Here is a 15,783-nt window from a genome sequence, read left to right as displayed (position 1 = left end):
GATATTTCTGTAAGTCTTTAGCTGAAACTCTAGGATTCTTCTCCACCTCAATGATCATTCTGCGCTGTGCTCTTGCAGTCATCTTTACAGGACGACCACTCCTAGGGAGAGTAGCAACAGTGCTGAACTTTCTCCATTTATTGACAATTTGTCTTACATGGACTGATGAACTCCAAGGCTTTTAGAGATACTTTTATAACCCTTTCCAGCATTATTCAAGTCAACAATTCTTAATCGTAGGTCTTCTGAGAGCTCTTGTGTGAGTCATGGTTAACATCAGGCAATGCTTCTTGATAATGGCAAACTCAAAACTGATTTTTTTTTTGTTTTTTTATAGGGCAGGGCACCTTAAACCAACACCTCCAATATGGTCTCGTTGATTTGACTCCAGGTTTTCTGACTCCTGACTCCAATTAGCTCTGGAGAAGTCATTAGTCTAGGGGTTCACAAACTTTGTCCACCGTGCACTGTGAATGTTTACATGATGTGTTCAATATAAACATGAGAACATATAATTGGTTGTGTGGTATTAGTTTAAGCAGACTGTGTTTGTCTATTGTTGTGACTTAGATGAAGATCAGAACATATTTTATGACCATTTATGCAGAAATCCAGGTAAGTCCAAAGGGTTCACATACTTTTTCTTGTAACTGTATTATTGGTACTATTTAGTCCTGGTTTGTATGTTTTCCACTTGAATTATGTTCATTTAATAAACACTACTCAACAAATAAGCAAATCCCAGAACATGTGACCAACAGATTTCTGAAGCTGTGTTTGCACTAAAAAGATAAACACTTAGGGGCTGATGGCAGCATACATAGTAAAATGGGTGTAGCTTGCAACAAAATAATGTACAAGCAATGTATTTTCACCCATATGCAGAGTTTAATGTGTGATCAAGATGCATTCTAATCTGCAACAGCAGCATATGCAACTGCTTTACACTAGGAACAAATAAAAGAAATCGAAATAAAGTCTGACTGCTATCACAGACTAAGGGCCAGATGTATCAAGCTTCAAAAAGTGATAAAATGGAGAGTGATAAACAGCCAGCCAATCAGCTCCTACCTGTAAATTTTCAGGCTAGGTTTGAAAAATCAGTACTTATATGTTAGTTGGGCACCCACTAAGCTATTTGCTTAGTTTTTCTCGTCCCCCTGCGGGGCTCGCTACGCTCGCCACGCTACGCTAGCCACACTTCGTGCTTGATGGCTCGCTGCTCTCGCCACACGATAAGATCGACTCCACGCGGATATGGATAGTTTGGGTATGAGCGTACTGTAGTGGGCGCCCAACTAACATATAAGTACCGAAAAATCACAGGTAGGTGCTGATTGCATACCTCCCAACTATCCCTCTTTTGTCCCATGGCGGGGGGGGGGCAGTTTGGAGTCCCCCGTCGCCCATTAATAGACGCTGTGCGCATGTGCACAGCGTCTATTATTGTAGCCAGAGGGGCTGGGGGCATATCCAGCAGCTCACGGAGCTGCTGAGCATGCCCCCATAGCGGCGGGAAAGGGGCGTGGCCTCACAGCAGCATCATGGGTACAGACCACACCCCTTTTGGCAGGCCACACCCCCTAAACTTACGGCGCGCAAGCTGTCTCGCCGGCCTGCCGTCATATGTTGTGAGGAATGTGATTGCCTGGTTGTTTATCAATTATTGAAGCTTGATACATATGGCCTTATTCCTATCTGCAGTAAACCCTGGCTGTGGCCCTAGTAACAACCTTCTTACAACAAGTATAATAGGCTACCAAAATCAGTAATGATCATTTATGCTAGTAAAAGTTAATTCCTTAAATCACAGATTTTTAAGGTCTGTCCTCAAGAACCCACACAGTGCATGTTTTGCAGGTTTCCTCACAGAATCAAGTGAAATAATTAGCTCCACCTGTGGATCTTTTAATATGTGTCAGTCAGTAATGAGTGCACCTGTCGGGTGACCTGGAAAACGTGAACTGCATGTGTCCTGGGGACCGAGTTTGAGAACCACTGCCTTAAATTATTATTATAAATATTATAAAGAATGTTTGGTAGTGTTGTTACTTTCCTGTTACTTTCCTGTCACCTTGCAGACATATGGAGGAAAAAATCTGAAACGTGTGGGGACAATTTTACAGAGAGGGACCCTCATCCTAATGCTGTGCTGTTTCCCATGCTGGGCCCTCTTCATTAACACAGAACATGTGCTGCTGCTCTTAGGGCAGAATCCAGATGTTGCCAGGTGAGCATTGCTTTACCACATCATTATATATTAGATTACATTGCTAAAAGTAATGTGCACAGAGAATATATTTTCAGATGTTATATTTAACAAATAACTGACACTGTACCTCATTGTTAGAATTTCTGCCTTATTAATTGATCACTGTAATACTCCTATTGCTCCAAACCACCAAAGGTCCAAATCAAAGTGTGCTTCCTACATACATTACAGACATCGGTTATGGATTATGGACCAATGTGCACACTATTAAGGGGTTGTCTCTAAAAGATGCCTTCTGCTGCATTACTGTACAATGCTATAACAGTGCAACTCCAACTACAGGCCAAATGTAAAAGGTTGTGAGAATCAGAAAGTGAGATATTTTGGGAGAGTTTCCCAATTTATTATTTATAAGTGGCAATAATTTACACTGCAAAACCTGACTTGATTTAGCCATGTAAATGATTGCCGCTTTAAAAAAAAATGAAAAGACTCTCCCAAAATCTCTCAGTTCTTGATTCTCACACCCTATTACATTTTGCCGCACATCTGAATAATGCAATTAGTCAGTGACATCACTGAGGTGCTACCTGACTAATAGTCAAGGATCTGGCTACCATTCATGAATTCCTGATTCCTAATGAATAAATTAGTAGTATTTTTATAAATATTGGGTCAGTGAAAAGAATGGCAGCTTACTCTGTGTGCAGATCACACTTCCTTTATAACATTAATTACTTAACTCAGACAAAGGAAATTGAGCTTTAAAACCACTGTTGCCCTGCATGAATATATAGAGTCGGGGTAGCAACACTTCTATAGAACCTCGCTGATAATAGAGGCACAAGGGATAGAGATGAAAGAGAAATAGATATAGAAGTGCGCTCTAAACATTCACCAGAAGAAATACACAATAGTAAAATCACATATGTTCTTTCAAATTTGCAATACATAGGTTTTTCCTCCAATGTTATGATCCAACACCTGAATGTAATCAGTTCACAGATAATACCCTACACGTTTCGTCCGCTAGGACGTCCTGAGGGGTGATCTGGATCTAACTGAATAATTCAAAGGGATTTGCTCTCCTCAATGTTAAAGATAGGGTGGTATATAACGACATTGTAAATAGAGTATGAGACCTTGTCATATAGGAAGATAATGCTCCTTAGTTGCCAGATATCAAGTCAGGCTTTAGATAATAATTTTACAGCTCACAGACAGGTGTCTCTTCAAAGCACTCATATTCAATAGTACATTCAGCTATTCAGAAGCAAACCGTGTATATATACTGTATATATATGTATATATATATATATATATATATATATAATACTTGTAGAAAGAGAAGTAGGCACTCACCAGCACTGAGAATTGTGCAAATAGCAGACAAAGTTTTATTTTCAATTCATCAGGTCATCAATATGGTCGACGTTTCGGCCCACCACAGGGGCCTTTGTCAAGACTTCAACACCTGGATACTCTGTCTGCTGCTGTATCCAGGTGTTGAAGTCTTGACAAAGGCCCCTGTGGTGGGCCGAAACGTCGACCATATTGATGACCTGATGAATTGAAAATAAAACTTTGTCTGCTATTTGCACAATTCTCAGTGCTGGTGAGTGCCTACTTCTCTTTCTACAAGTATTATTATTGGGATGGACAATCCTTTAAAGTGGAGCACCACCCTGTATCCTCATTAAATGGACTGAGTGCGGTGCCTTCTCCAGTGTATATATATATATAGTCAGGTCCATAAATATTGGGACATCAACACTCATATTCACATTCTCATATTTTGGGCTCTATACAATACCACAATGGATTTGAAATGAACCAAACAAGATATGCTTTAAATGAAGGCTATCAGCTTTAATTTGAGGGTGTTCACATCCAAATCAGGTGAAAGGTGTAGGAATTACAACAATTTCTATATCCCACTTTTTAAGAAACCAAAAGTAATTGGACAATTACATCAAAAAGGAAAAAAGGAATGTCCTTTTAGGTTGGGTGCACCTATATTTATCTAAAATCTAACTTTTAATGAGAATATATTAAAATGTTGCGAAATGTTAAAAGATACACACAGAGAATGGACATACAACGATTAAAGTAAGAAATAACAATTAATAAAATGAAGGTGGCAGACAGAATGCTCTCTACTAGTTCACTAATATATCAAGGATGGATCGATGTGTGGATGTGTAGGGCACCTTGATCTTTATTCACATGTGTTGGGCACTTTATTGGTTAATTTGCAGACCGTTTATTTGAACTGCTTGCTGCTGATGCCCGCTCAGCGGGTACCCACAATGTCTCTGCTGATGATAATTACGCACCTGGCCGTTCGCCCATTTACCCAGAATGTAACAGGGACAGTATGTGAGCTTGTACCAAGTGCAGTGTGATATTATCAATAACTGAGGTTGATATTCATCCACTGCGAGCCCGCATGTGGAAATTTATGCCTCAAGTGAGTACTGAGCCGGTTACTCACAGTCTGCTTGTGCTATTAATTGCATCGGCAGTGTGACGGTGAGTCTCAATAGGGGTGCACAGAGTTTATTTTCTCAGGATCTGTCCGGCTGCTGCGATGTAACATTCGTCGCAGTGCTCAGAGATCTCTGATATCAGATTGAGGTGTGTGTGCGCATCGGCTCACTAAGCGACCCCTAACGGAGCGGCTAGCTATCCCTTTTCCGTACCTAGAATATAAGCTTAATGGCTGGGCACGTGAGGGTAGAAAGCACCGGTATTGGTATCGTTTGTGCCCCGCTGTTTCTTATAGGGGCTGCTCAGTACTAAGTATTAATTCACATACATTGCAGAGCGTTTATATAAAATCCTTGCTGATATGTCCACACATCAGGTACATACAAATTATATCGCTGCCTACAGTAATCAGGCGCTCAGTCATTACCCATTTACCCCACATATAGCAGGGACAATTCGTGTGGGTTAATATTAGGTACAATATATTTATCTTAGATAGCTTGGGCTGACGTTAATCCACTGCGAGCCCGCATGTGGAAATTTACGTCTCTGATAGCTTTGAGCTGAATGCTCATTCACTGCCTGTGCTATTGGTGTGTACCGGCAGTGTGGTAGTCAATTTCAGCAAGTGTATTAAGCGTGTTTATTATCAGGGTTTCTCAGGCTGATAAGGTGTAATGTTCACCACAGCGCTCCGAGATCTTAATTATCAGATCGGAGCAGCCGGCCGTCCCTCCTATATGCCAAAAATATGCGCTCAGTGGCTTGGCATATGAGGGTTTGAAACGCCGGCACTGGTACCAATCTTGCCGCGCTACCCTTATAAGATCTGTGGAGTAACGCTTAATACTATACACAATCAAAATACATCCTAGTAATAAAAATAATAAAGAGTGAGAGAGAGAGAGTTCTGTCTGCGCACCACTAGCCGGCACGCGCTTCGCAGAACAGCTTTTTCAAGGCCTTGAAAAAGCTGGCCTTGAAAAAGCTGTTCTGCGAAGCGCGTGCCAGCTAGCGGTGCGCAGACAGAACTCTCTCTCTCTCACTCTTTATTAGTTTTATTACTAGGATGTATTTTGATTGTGTATAGTATTAAGCGTTACTCCACAGCCCTTATAAGGGTAGCGGGGCACGATTGGTACCAGTGCCGGCGTTTCAAACCCTCATATGCCCAGCCACTGAGCGCATATTTTTGGCATATAGGAGGGACGGCCGGCTGCTCCGATCTGATCATTAAGATCTCGGAGCGCTGTGGTGAACATTACACCTTATCAGCCTGAGAAACCCTGATAATAAACACGCTTAATACACTTGCTGAAATTGACTACCACACTGCCGGTACACACCAATAGCACAGGCAGTGAATGAGCATTCAGCTCAAAGCTATCAGAGACGTATATTTCCACATGCGGGCTCGCAGTGGATTAACGTCAGCCCAAGCTATCTAAGATAAATATATTGTACCTGATATTAACCCACACGAATTGTCCCTGCTATATGTGGGGTAAATGGGTAATGACTGAGCGCCTGATTACTGTAGGCAGCGATATAATTTGTATGTACCTGATGTGTGGACATATCAGCAAGGATTCTATATAAACGCTCTGCAATGTATGTGAATTAATACTTTGTACTGAGCAGCCCCTATAAGAAACAGCGGGGCACAAACGATACCAATACCGGTGCTTTCTACCCTCACGTGCCCAGCCATTAAGCTTATATTCTAGGTACGGAAAAGGGATAGCTAGCCGCTCCGTTAGGGGTCGCTTAGTGAGCCGATGCGCACACACACCTCAATCTGATATCAGAGATCTCTGAGCACTGCGACGAATGTTACATCGCAGCAGCCGGACAGATCCTGAGAAAATAAACTCTGTGCACCCCTATTGAGACTCACCGTCACACTGCCGATGCAATTAATAGCACAAGCAGACTGTGAGTAACCGGCTCAGTACTCACTTGAGGCATAAATCTCCACATGCGGGCTCGCAGTGGATGAATATCAACCTCAGTTATTGATAATATCACACTGCACTTGGTACAAGCTCACATACTGTCCATGTTACATTCTGGGTAAATGGGCGAATGGCCAGGTGCGTAATTATCATCAGCAGAGATATTGTGGGTACCCGCTGAGCGGGCATCAGCAGCAAGCAGTTCAAATAAACAGTCTGCAAATAAACCAATAAAGTGCCCAACACATGTGAATAAAGATCAAGGTGCCCTACACATCCACACATCGATCCATCCTTGATATATTAGTGAATTAGTAGAGAGCATTCTGTCTGCCACCTTCATTTTATTAATTGTTATTTCTTACTTTAATCGTTGTATGTCCATTCTCTGTGTGTATCTTTTAACATTTCGCAACATTTTAATATATTCTCATTAAAAGTTAGATTTTAGATAAATATAGGTGCACCCAACCTAAAAGGATATTCCTTTTTTCCTTTTTGATGTGATATTTCTCACTGTCCTGGGGTAGCACACCTCCGCCATCACCATAACTTGACAGTAGTGATTGACTTCAGGGGGTCCAATAACACTTATTGTATGGTCTTGTGCGACCAATCCTTTCTGTTCTTTTCCTAATTGGACAATTAACTCAAAAGCTATTTCCTGGACAGGTGTGGCCTATTTGCTTGTTATTTCATCATCAATTAAGCAGGTAAAAGGTTTGGAGTTGATTCCAGGTATGACATTTGCATGTGGAATCTGTTGCTGTCGACTCTCAATATAAGATTCAAAGAGCTTTTACTATCAGTTAAGCAAGCCATCTTTAGGCTGAAAAATAAAAAATAAAAAACATCAGAGAGATAGCAAAAACATTAGATGTGGCTAAATCAACTGTTTGGAACATTCTTAAAAATAAAGAATGCACCGGAGAGCTCGGTAACACCAAAAGACCTGGAAGACACTTCCCTGGTGCAGAAAAACCCCTTCACAACAGTTGGCCAGATCAAGAACACTCTCCTGGAGGTAGGTGTATATGTGTGTCAACAATCAAGAGAAGACTTCACAAGAGTGAATATAGAGGGTTCACCACAATATGTAAACCATTGTTGAGCCTCAAAAACAGGAAGACCAGATAAGAGTTTGCCAAACAATATCTAAAAGATCCTTTACAGTTCTGGAACAACATCCTATGGACAGAGACAAAGAGCAACATGTACCAGAGTGATGGGAAGAGAAGAGTATGGAGAAGGAAAGGAACTGCTCATGATCCAAAACATACCACCTCATCAGAAAAGCATGGTGGTGGCAGTGACATGGCGTGGGCATGTATAACAGCCAATGGAACTGGTTCCCTTGTATTTTTTTATATTTTGGCTGCTGACAAAAGCAGCAAGATGAATTCTGAAATGTTTCAGGCAATATTATCTGCTCATATTCAGTCAAATGCTCCAGAACTTATTAACCGGCGCTTCACAGTGCAGATGGACAATGACCTGAAGTATACTGCAAAGGAACCAAAGAGTTTTTTTTTTTTTAAGGCAAATAAGTGTATTGCTATGTAATGAACAAGTCCATCACCTGACCTGAATCCGATTGAGCATGCAGTTCACTTGATAAAGACAAAACTGAAGGGAAAATGCCCCCAAGAACAAGCAGGAACGGAAGACATTTGCAGTAGAGGCCTGGCAGAGCATCATCAGGGATGAAACCCAGCATCTGGGGATGTCTATGCGTTCCAGACTTCAGGCTGTAATTGACTACAAAGTATTTGCAACAAATGTATTAAAAAGTGTAAGTTTGATTTAAGATTGTTTAGTTTGTCCCATTACTTTTGGTCTCTTAAAAAGTGTGAGCTACAAATAGAAACCATTGTAATTCCTACTCCGTTCACCTGATTTGGATGTAAAAACCCTAAAATTAAAGCTGAAAGTCTGCAGTTAAAGCACATATTGTTTGGTTCATTAAAAATACATTGTATAGAGCCCAAAATATGAGAATTGTGTTGATGTCCCAATATTTATGGACCTGACTGTATATAGATGATAGTAAGTAACAAGACATTGGTTCCCCTGGCACACTGAATAGTTTTAGTAACCAATCTTGAACACTACATGATAATAGAATTCAGAGATATTGGTTACATATACCTGCGCAGGTGTATGATATGCCCCCAAGCCGCGTCAAGGCTACATTCTATTAACACTTTTCCCTCACTAACACTCTCTCTCTCTTATTTTAATTACATTTCATTTATCTCTCTCTTTATGTATAGCTTCGGCTTCCTATCATTAATTAATAACACTTAGTATCTCACTGGCATGCCGCACTGGGCCTCCTAGCTTATGATAGTTTTTGGGGTGCCACACCCTGCACCTAGATATAGCGCTAGGGACCCCCAATATACAGAGAAGCCTTGACGCGGCTTGGGGGCATATCATACACCTGCGCAGGTATATGTAACCAATATCTCTGAATTCTATTATCATGTAGTGTTCAAGATTGGTTGCTAAAACTATTCAGTGTGCCGAGGGAACCAATGTCTTGTTACTTACTATTAACCCCTCCCTTGCATGCACCTGAAAAGTTTTATTGAACTAATTTGAGCATCTACCACTATCTGTATGTATATAGATGATGCAATTTCAACAGGAAAAAATGGCACTCAGAAGACAATAATAATAGCTAAAAAATGTGTATTAGGTATCCACAGGGGGAATGTTTTGGTGTATGAGTCCCATCCTCAGCAAAGAAGCACCTCTTAACACAACACATTTATACTTATGAGAGCCTAGTGCGGCAGAGACCACCGCATGCCGTGTCCCACTGACTTGAATCGATCACCAAGCACTCCCGAGTGTATACACCAAGAAACTTGCCTAGCAACTGACTACTTGCGTTCCACACAACGCAATAGACGCTTCTGCAGGGACCCAGGAACCAGGGACAAGTTGTAACACAAAACATATATAGATACACAATATCCAGTGTGTCATGACTGTCGGTCTCCATCTACTACAGTATATACTATGAAGACACAGCCGGAGGGTAAGCAAGGGAAGTTGCTAGGCAACCGTCAGCTTGTATTCCACACTTTGGGAGTCACATAGAAACATCCTCTATATGTGAATGGGCAACATGATTGTCAGGACACAAAACTGGAACAATAAACATCACATAACATAAAAACAAAAACTAAGACATAAATATCAAAAACATGCAATGAAAAGAGAAAGTCTTAAATCAAAAACATAATCATAACAATATATTCCATCAAACTTTTTCAATTTATTTTATCGTTAAGATCCATTTGGATTCCAGCTTAAGCAACTTTTTTGCTTTGAGACCACCACGCATCGAGTCACTGACGTGATCAATCATACAATATTCCAAAGAGGTTATAAAATGACCCATCCCTATAAAATGACACGCCACCAACTGATCCACATCCCTACCAGAAGTAAAGTGCCATTCTATCATGAAACAGATGCATAGGAGGCCCGATGTAGTGTAACCCACACAAACAGACTATCACGTACACCACATGAGATGTTTTACAAGTCAAAAGAAACCTAATGTCAACATTCTTTGCAGAATGGAGGTGTTTTAACTTTTTGCAGATGATTTTATGTGTACAAGTAGCACAGGAGAGACAACTATAACAGCCGGGAGGCTTAGTATACGTGTTGGGTGGTATGGGGATACCCATCCCAATGATGTCTGATTTCACAAGGCGATCCCTGAGTTCGGGTCCCCTTCTTAATGCGGCCATAGGTCTCAAAGAACTCAGGCTTGGTAATGCTGGGTCTGTTGTAATGATGGGCCATAATGCATTAGTTGCATGGTGAATTACCTGACTGGTAACAAAAAATGCACTAGACTATGGCAGGACCAAAGTTGGATTCTTGATCTTAGGTGTTAATATTTATCTAGGAATAAACAAAACCTGGTCCTTTTGTTTTAAAAGAACAGATTGTTATACCCCCTATGTGCAGATTTTTAGATCAAAGTATTCAAATGGGACTCTACATGATGTATCAATCATTATACTAGATACCTGCATCATCTGCGATAGAGAAAGCCACGTTTAAATACAGGGGTATGATGACTAGAGGCCATCGAGAATGTGTCGGTCCACATCCTTGAAAAACACATCAGTACTAATTCTCCCAGCCTTGATGTTAACAGCGAGGAAATTAGTATCAGATAAACTCCAAGATGCTGTATATTGAATGGTAGAATCACCTGTATTTATCTCTGCAATCAGTTCAGTGAGATCAGGTCCACCCGTATACAAGATGAAATAGCACTCCATAGCACACCCTCTAAGTTGGACATAATAAGCTCCATCGAAAAGAAAATAATTGCATCTAAGGGTCAAACACAACAACTGCACAAATAACTCATGGGCAAACAGTTTGGGGTCTAGCTACTGCTGAATAAAGACTTTAACAGCCTCTAAACCCCTATCTTGTGGGATGGAGGTGTAGAGGCTACAGACATCAAGACAGACCATAATAGCGCCCCCTCTGGTACCTCCCCAATTTGCCCCAGCAGTTGTAAAAAACTGATAGTATCCTTCAAAAGAGATTTTTAAAGACAATAAGGGTAGTAAGTATGTAAGTCCAGATAAGAATTATTTCTACTTTTGCAGGGTAGTTTAGTGAGTTAATTAATGTTCAAAAATAATGTTCGTATTTTTGTTTTCTTAAGCACAAAGTATGTATATATAACCCCTGAGGAAGTCTAACAGATGAAACATGTTGGGTGATTCCTGGCTCCTAGCTCACCTCACAAGTTACATTTGGTTCTAATTATTTTAGCCTGTGTCCCCTATCTTAGCTTTTTAGGTGGATTCATGCATATATATTTTATTGATTTTATTGATTGTTTTTTCTGATTCTCATTTTTTATTGTTAGTTCCCTTGTCTTCTTTTTTGTTATATATTTTTTTGACTGCTGCATCATTATGCTGTCCAGGTTTTCTGGGATGTTTGCTGCAGCTGCATGATGCCACAAGCAGTCGCTATTAGATGTAAAATCATATCCGGTCGACTGATCTACAGTGTCTACATTAACCATGTTATGGTCAACCACGTTTAGTCAAATGTGTCTAGTTAGATGCCTAAAGATAGATCTAGACAGAAGTTAGAAGCAAGCATTAGGCCGCCAGGAGCATGGTCGATGGTCAAATGGTTGACCTGAGTTTTTCACTTTTTTGGTGCAAGTCGACTTGGTTCATACTTTACTATCCAAGTGGACATAGAATGAGATTATGTTAGTGTGCCTGAAGCATGGCAAATCATGCGAGGGGACACTGTGCACTTATACAGTGTCCGCGTTGACCTATGTCAACATAGCCACCAAAAAAACTTGAAAATTAATTTAGACCATGTGACCGTCGACCATTCTCCCATCAAACTAATGCTTCGACTATCTTTATGCGTTAGACAGCTTTGCGCTGTGCTTTGCCTTGATCTGTTCAAAAAGCAGGACTCGCCACTGCCAGTTCCTCTCTCTGCATAGCCGAATTTGCATTTGCGAAAATGGAAACTAGATTTGTGAGTTAGTGTCCATTTCTGTGGAAAAAGAATAACATTGAATAAATCGAAAGCAAAGTCAATTTCTACATGAGGTATTGCAGGTATTTCCGAGGATTGAAAATCTGCTGGGATTGAATTTCCCCTAGGCCTGTGTCTTTGCCTCATTGGCTCAAGACAGAATATATCTGTGTTACAGTGCCATTACTAAACATTTTGGAGCCCTGTGCCAGAAAAATAAATTGGTGCCCCTCCCCCCCACACACAACCACATTATGCCACACACCATAATGTTTATTTCACATTATATGACATGTCATAATGACTAGTAAACATTATGCCACATGCAGTGATGCCTATTACATATTATGCAACACGCCATAATGCCTATTATAGAATATGCCATACGGCGTTTTGCTTATTGCATATTATGCCATACTCCATAATGCCTATTACATATTACGCCACGCATTGGGCCTTATTTTGGTTCATTCTTTCTGACAAAATCCTTCTTAGATGGGCAAAACCATGTGAACTGCAGGTGGGGCAGGTGTTGCTTGTGGAGAGAGAATTAGATTTGGGTGGGGTTTTACTTCAAAGTGAGATCTATATTGCAGTGTAAAAATAAAGCAGTCAGTATTTTCCCTGCACAGAAACAAAATTACTCACCCAAATCTAATTCTCTCTGAACATGTTACATCTGCCCCCCCCTGCAGTGCACATGGTTTTGTCCATCTAAGAAGGATTTTGTCAGAAAGAATGAACCAAAATAAGGCCCATTGTGATGTCCTTTACACATTATACCACATATCGTAATGCCTTTTACAGATTATGCCATATTCTGTAATACACATCACATATTATAGCGATGAGTGCCCCCCAACAAAAGAGTTGACTTTTCTTTTGTGTATACAGAACTACACATGCAAGAATGCTCTACCACAGTTTTAAAATTATCTAATAGCAAAACTGTGGCAGATTATGCTTAGCTGTTTTCTTCATAACTGTCCTGCACTTGAACTTCCCACTCCAACTAATATTGCAGTTATATATTGAATTAATTAATTTATCTTTTATAAAATTATTTTCATTTATTCAGCACAAACACTTTTAAGAGAAAAGAAATGCACAGCTGCATCTTGTCCCAATATGCCATACAGCGAGAGATGCGTGTGAACTAACACGTCTCGTGCAACTCTATTGGTGTCAGGCATCTTGCATGCCAAAAATGTATCTTATTTGCATCAGTGTGTGTATGTGTGTGTGTAAAGGACCCATTAGGAGCTTTTGATAATTTAAATAATATGCAACATGCCTATATTTTGTGAACTGGGGCTGTATCTGCATATGAACATCTTTCTCACTGGGCCCCACACACAGCACGATATGCAGGCATTTTCTGAGCGATTTTAACAAACATGCCTGAAAACGCATGTAAATCGCTGTGTGTATATCCCTCACAGTGATTTACATGTGCGCCCCCGCCGTTCTGAATCTGTCCAACTTTTTTTTTTGGGGGGGGGGGGGGCACTAGGGCGAGGGCAAAGAACACTATGCCACCAACGTTTATTTGGATGAGGGAGGGGGGATACATACTATGCCACCAATGTTTATTTGTTTGGGGTGAGGGGGGGCACTATGCCACCAACGTTTAGTTATAAGGACGCTAATATTGTTTTGTTGTTTCATTCAATGCATGTCATGTCAGCAAATGCCCCTAGGTTAAATGTGGAAAGCATCAATATGGGTGGATGTATTGCTGTAATGCAGGTTCAGGAAATACATTATGACATTAGATTAAATAGAGGTTAAATGGAAACATACATTATTTATGTGGTGGATAGGAATTTACTGTTTATACCATAAAACATTATTTTTGTGATGAAGTGCAGTTTTTTACGTCACTTTCTGTGACAGTTGTGACAGATTTGAAATCTCCCATGCTGAATCTCCCATTATGAATCTCTGACACAAATCTCTCTGTATGTGGTTCATTATCTGAGAGATTGAAATCACTCATGCTGAATCTCCCGTTATGAATCTTTGGCACAAATCTCTGCGTATGTAGGACCCTTTAGAGTTTTCTAAACATTTACTCTGGACTCTGATTTTCAGATGTTATCACATAAAATATGGCTTGTTTTCTGCTCTGTGGAGGACTTGATTTATGAGGGGTTTCTCTAGCACAATAGGAGGTGGTCCAAATTAATTAACCATAAACTTAATTTTAGTCAGGTAATGTAGGCACTTAAAGCCATCCAGACATCAAATAGTTAACCTATCCATTATAAAATTACCCAAGATAACCTTTGATTTTGTTGGCAATGAAGACATTTTATTTTGACAGTATAAGTAATAAAGGTTAATATTTACACGATAATGACGGTGTAGATTACTCATCTATCAACTTTCACAAGATTATGTAAATAACCTCAATGACATTTAACTTTTTTTTTTATTTTAACTGTACATATTGCTAATTTGGTACTTATGTATTATCTGGGCTCCCATGTTAAATGCACCCCATTTTTTCATACCCCTACTATCCAACTACGCATGGAGTTGATTTTATATAGTGTGGCGAGCGCAGCAAGCCACCGTGCCCGAAGCGTGGCGAGCGCAGCGAGCCCCGTGAGGGGACGCGGTCTCATAAGAAAAACAGGAGCCAGATATTACATAAGTACCGCTAATTTCCTAGAAAATTAAATGCAGTGTCTATTAAAAAAAATTGAAATGTAACAAGCTTTTTTTTTTAGGTTAACACAGATCTATGTGATGATTTTTATCCCTGCCCTTCCTGTAAGTACAATGATTAATATGTACTTTATTTTGGACATTTCAGTCTTCTCAAGTATGATTTCACTTTAATTATTTAACTTTAGACTTTTAATCTAAAAAATTCTTAAAAAGGTATCTATTTACAATCAAACAACCCCCCCCCAAAAAAAAAAAATCCTTTTAGCAGTTTGTCAATAAAGCAATTTTCTGTTAATTTGTGTCCCATATGAATTATATTTGCAATATATATTGCAGCACAGTCTTTGGGGGACATGTAATAGTCTACAAGACGCATGCATCGGCACAATACCTATGAGTCTACATGTTTTTTTAAACTGACAATTTAAAAGGTAAAATCAGCCCAGTTAGATAATAATCTTTATTTAACAGTGTAAGTATTTGCTAACTGTAATCCCTATCCCTAACCCTCCCCTTACTGCATAACCCTAAACGTTTGCCCCCTGCATTCTAACTTTAACTAACCCAACCCACAATGTCAACATCATCATAGCTGTTAACATTGTGGAGTCAACAATATGACTATCTACATTGTAGATGTTAACATTTTGTTAACATTTTTACTACATATCCACCAGCTTTTGAAATCCATGAATTGGAGGCCACAGTAAAGGTGTCTTTGGAGCTGCTTAGTTTGTAAAGCACAGTAGCACCCTTTTTGCCCGAGATTCTTTTCCACCCCCCAAATACCTAATGCAGGTATGGATAGATAAAGCTTTCATTTAGTAATTATGCATTTTCTTTTTTCAGTTAAGTTTTATCGTTAAAGGAGTTTGAAACCATTGTTTTTAT

At 39.9% G+C, this 15,783-nt stretch overlaps 1 protein-coding gene across 2 annotated transcripts in view; it reads left to right on the top strand.

Annotated features, from left to right (window-relative positions):
• The window catches only part of LOC146060604 (multidrug and toxin extrusion protein 2-like), a 104,334-nt gene that overhangs the window by 48,514 nt on the left and 40,037 nt on the right, over nt 1-15,783 (top strand). For both annotated transcript variants that reach the window (XM_083173991.1, XM_083173989.1), the window contains 2 exons: nt 2,082-2,230; nt 14,952-14,994. In XM_083173991.1, the coding sequence (XP_083030117.1) occupies nt 2,082-2,230; nt 14,952-14,994 (192 nt within the window). The remainder of the gene's footprint in view (nt 1-2,081; nt 2,231-14,951; nt 14,995-15,783) is intronic.

The sequence above is a fragment of the Crinia signifera genome, chromosome 2 (genome assembly GCF_055691185.1).
Source record: "Crinia signifera chromosome 2, ASM5569118v1, whole genome shotgun sequence".
In the NCBI taxonomy this organism is placed as follows: domain Eukaryota; kingdom Metazoa; phylum Chordata; class Amphibia; order Anura; family Myobatrachidae; genus Crinia; species Crinia signifera.
The sequence above is the reverse complement of the archived record's forward strand: the minus strand, read 5'-3'. Positions and strand labels throughout refer to the sequence as shown.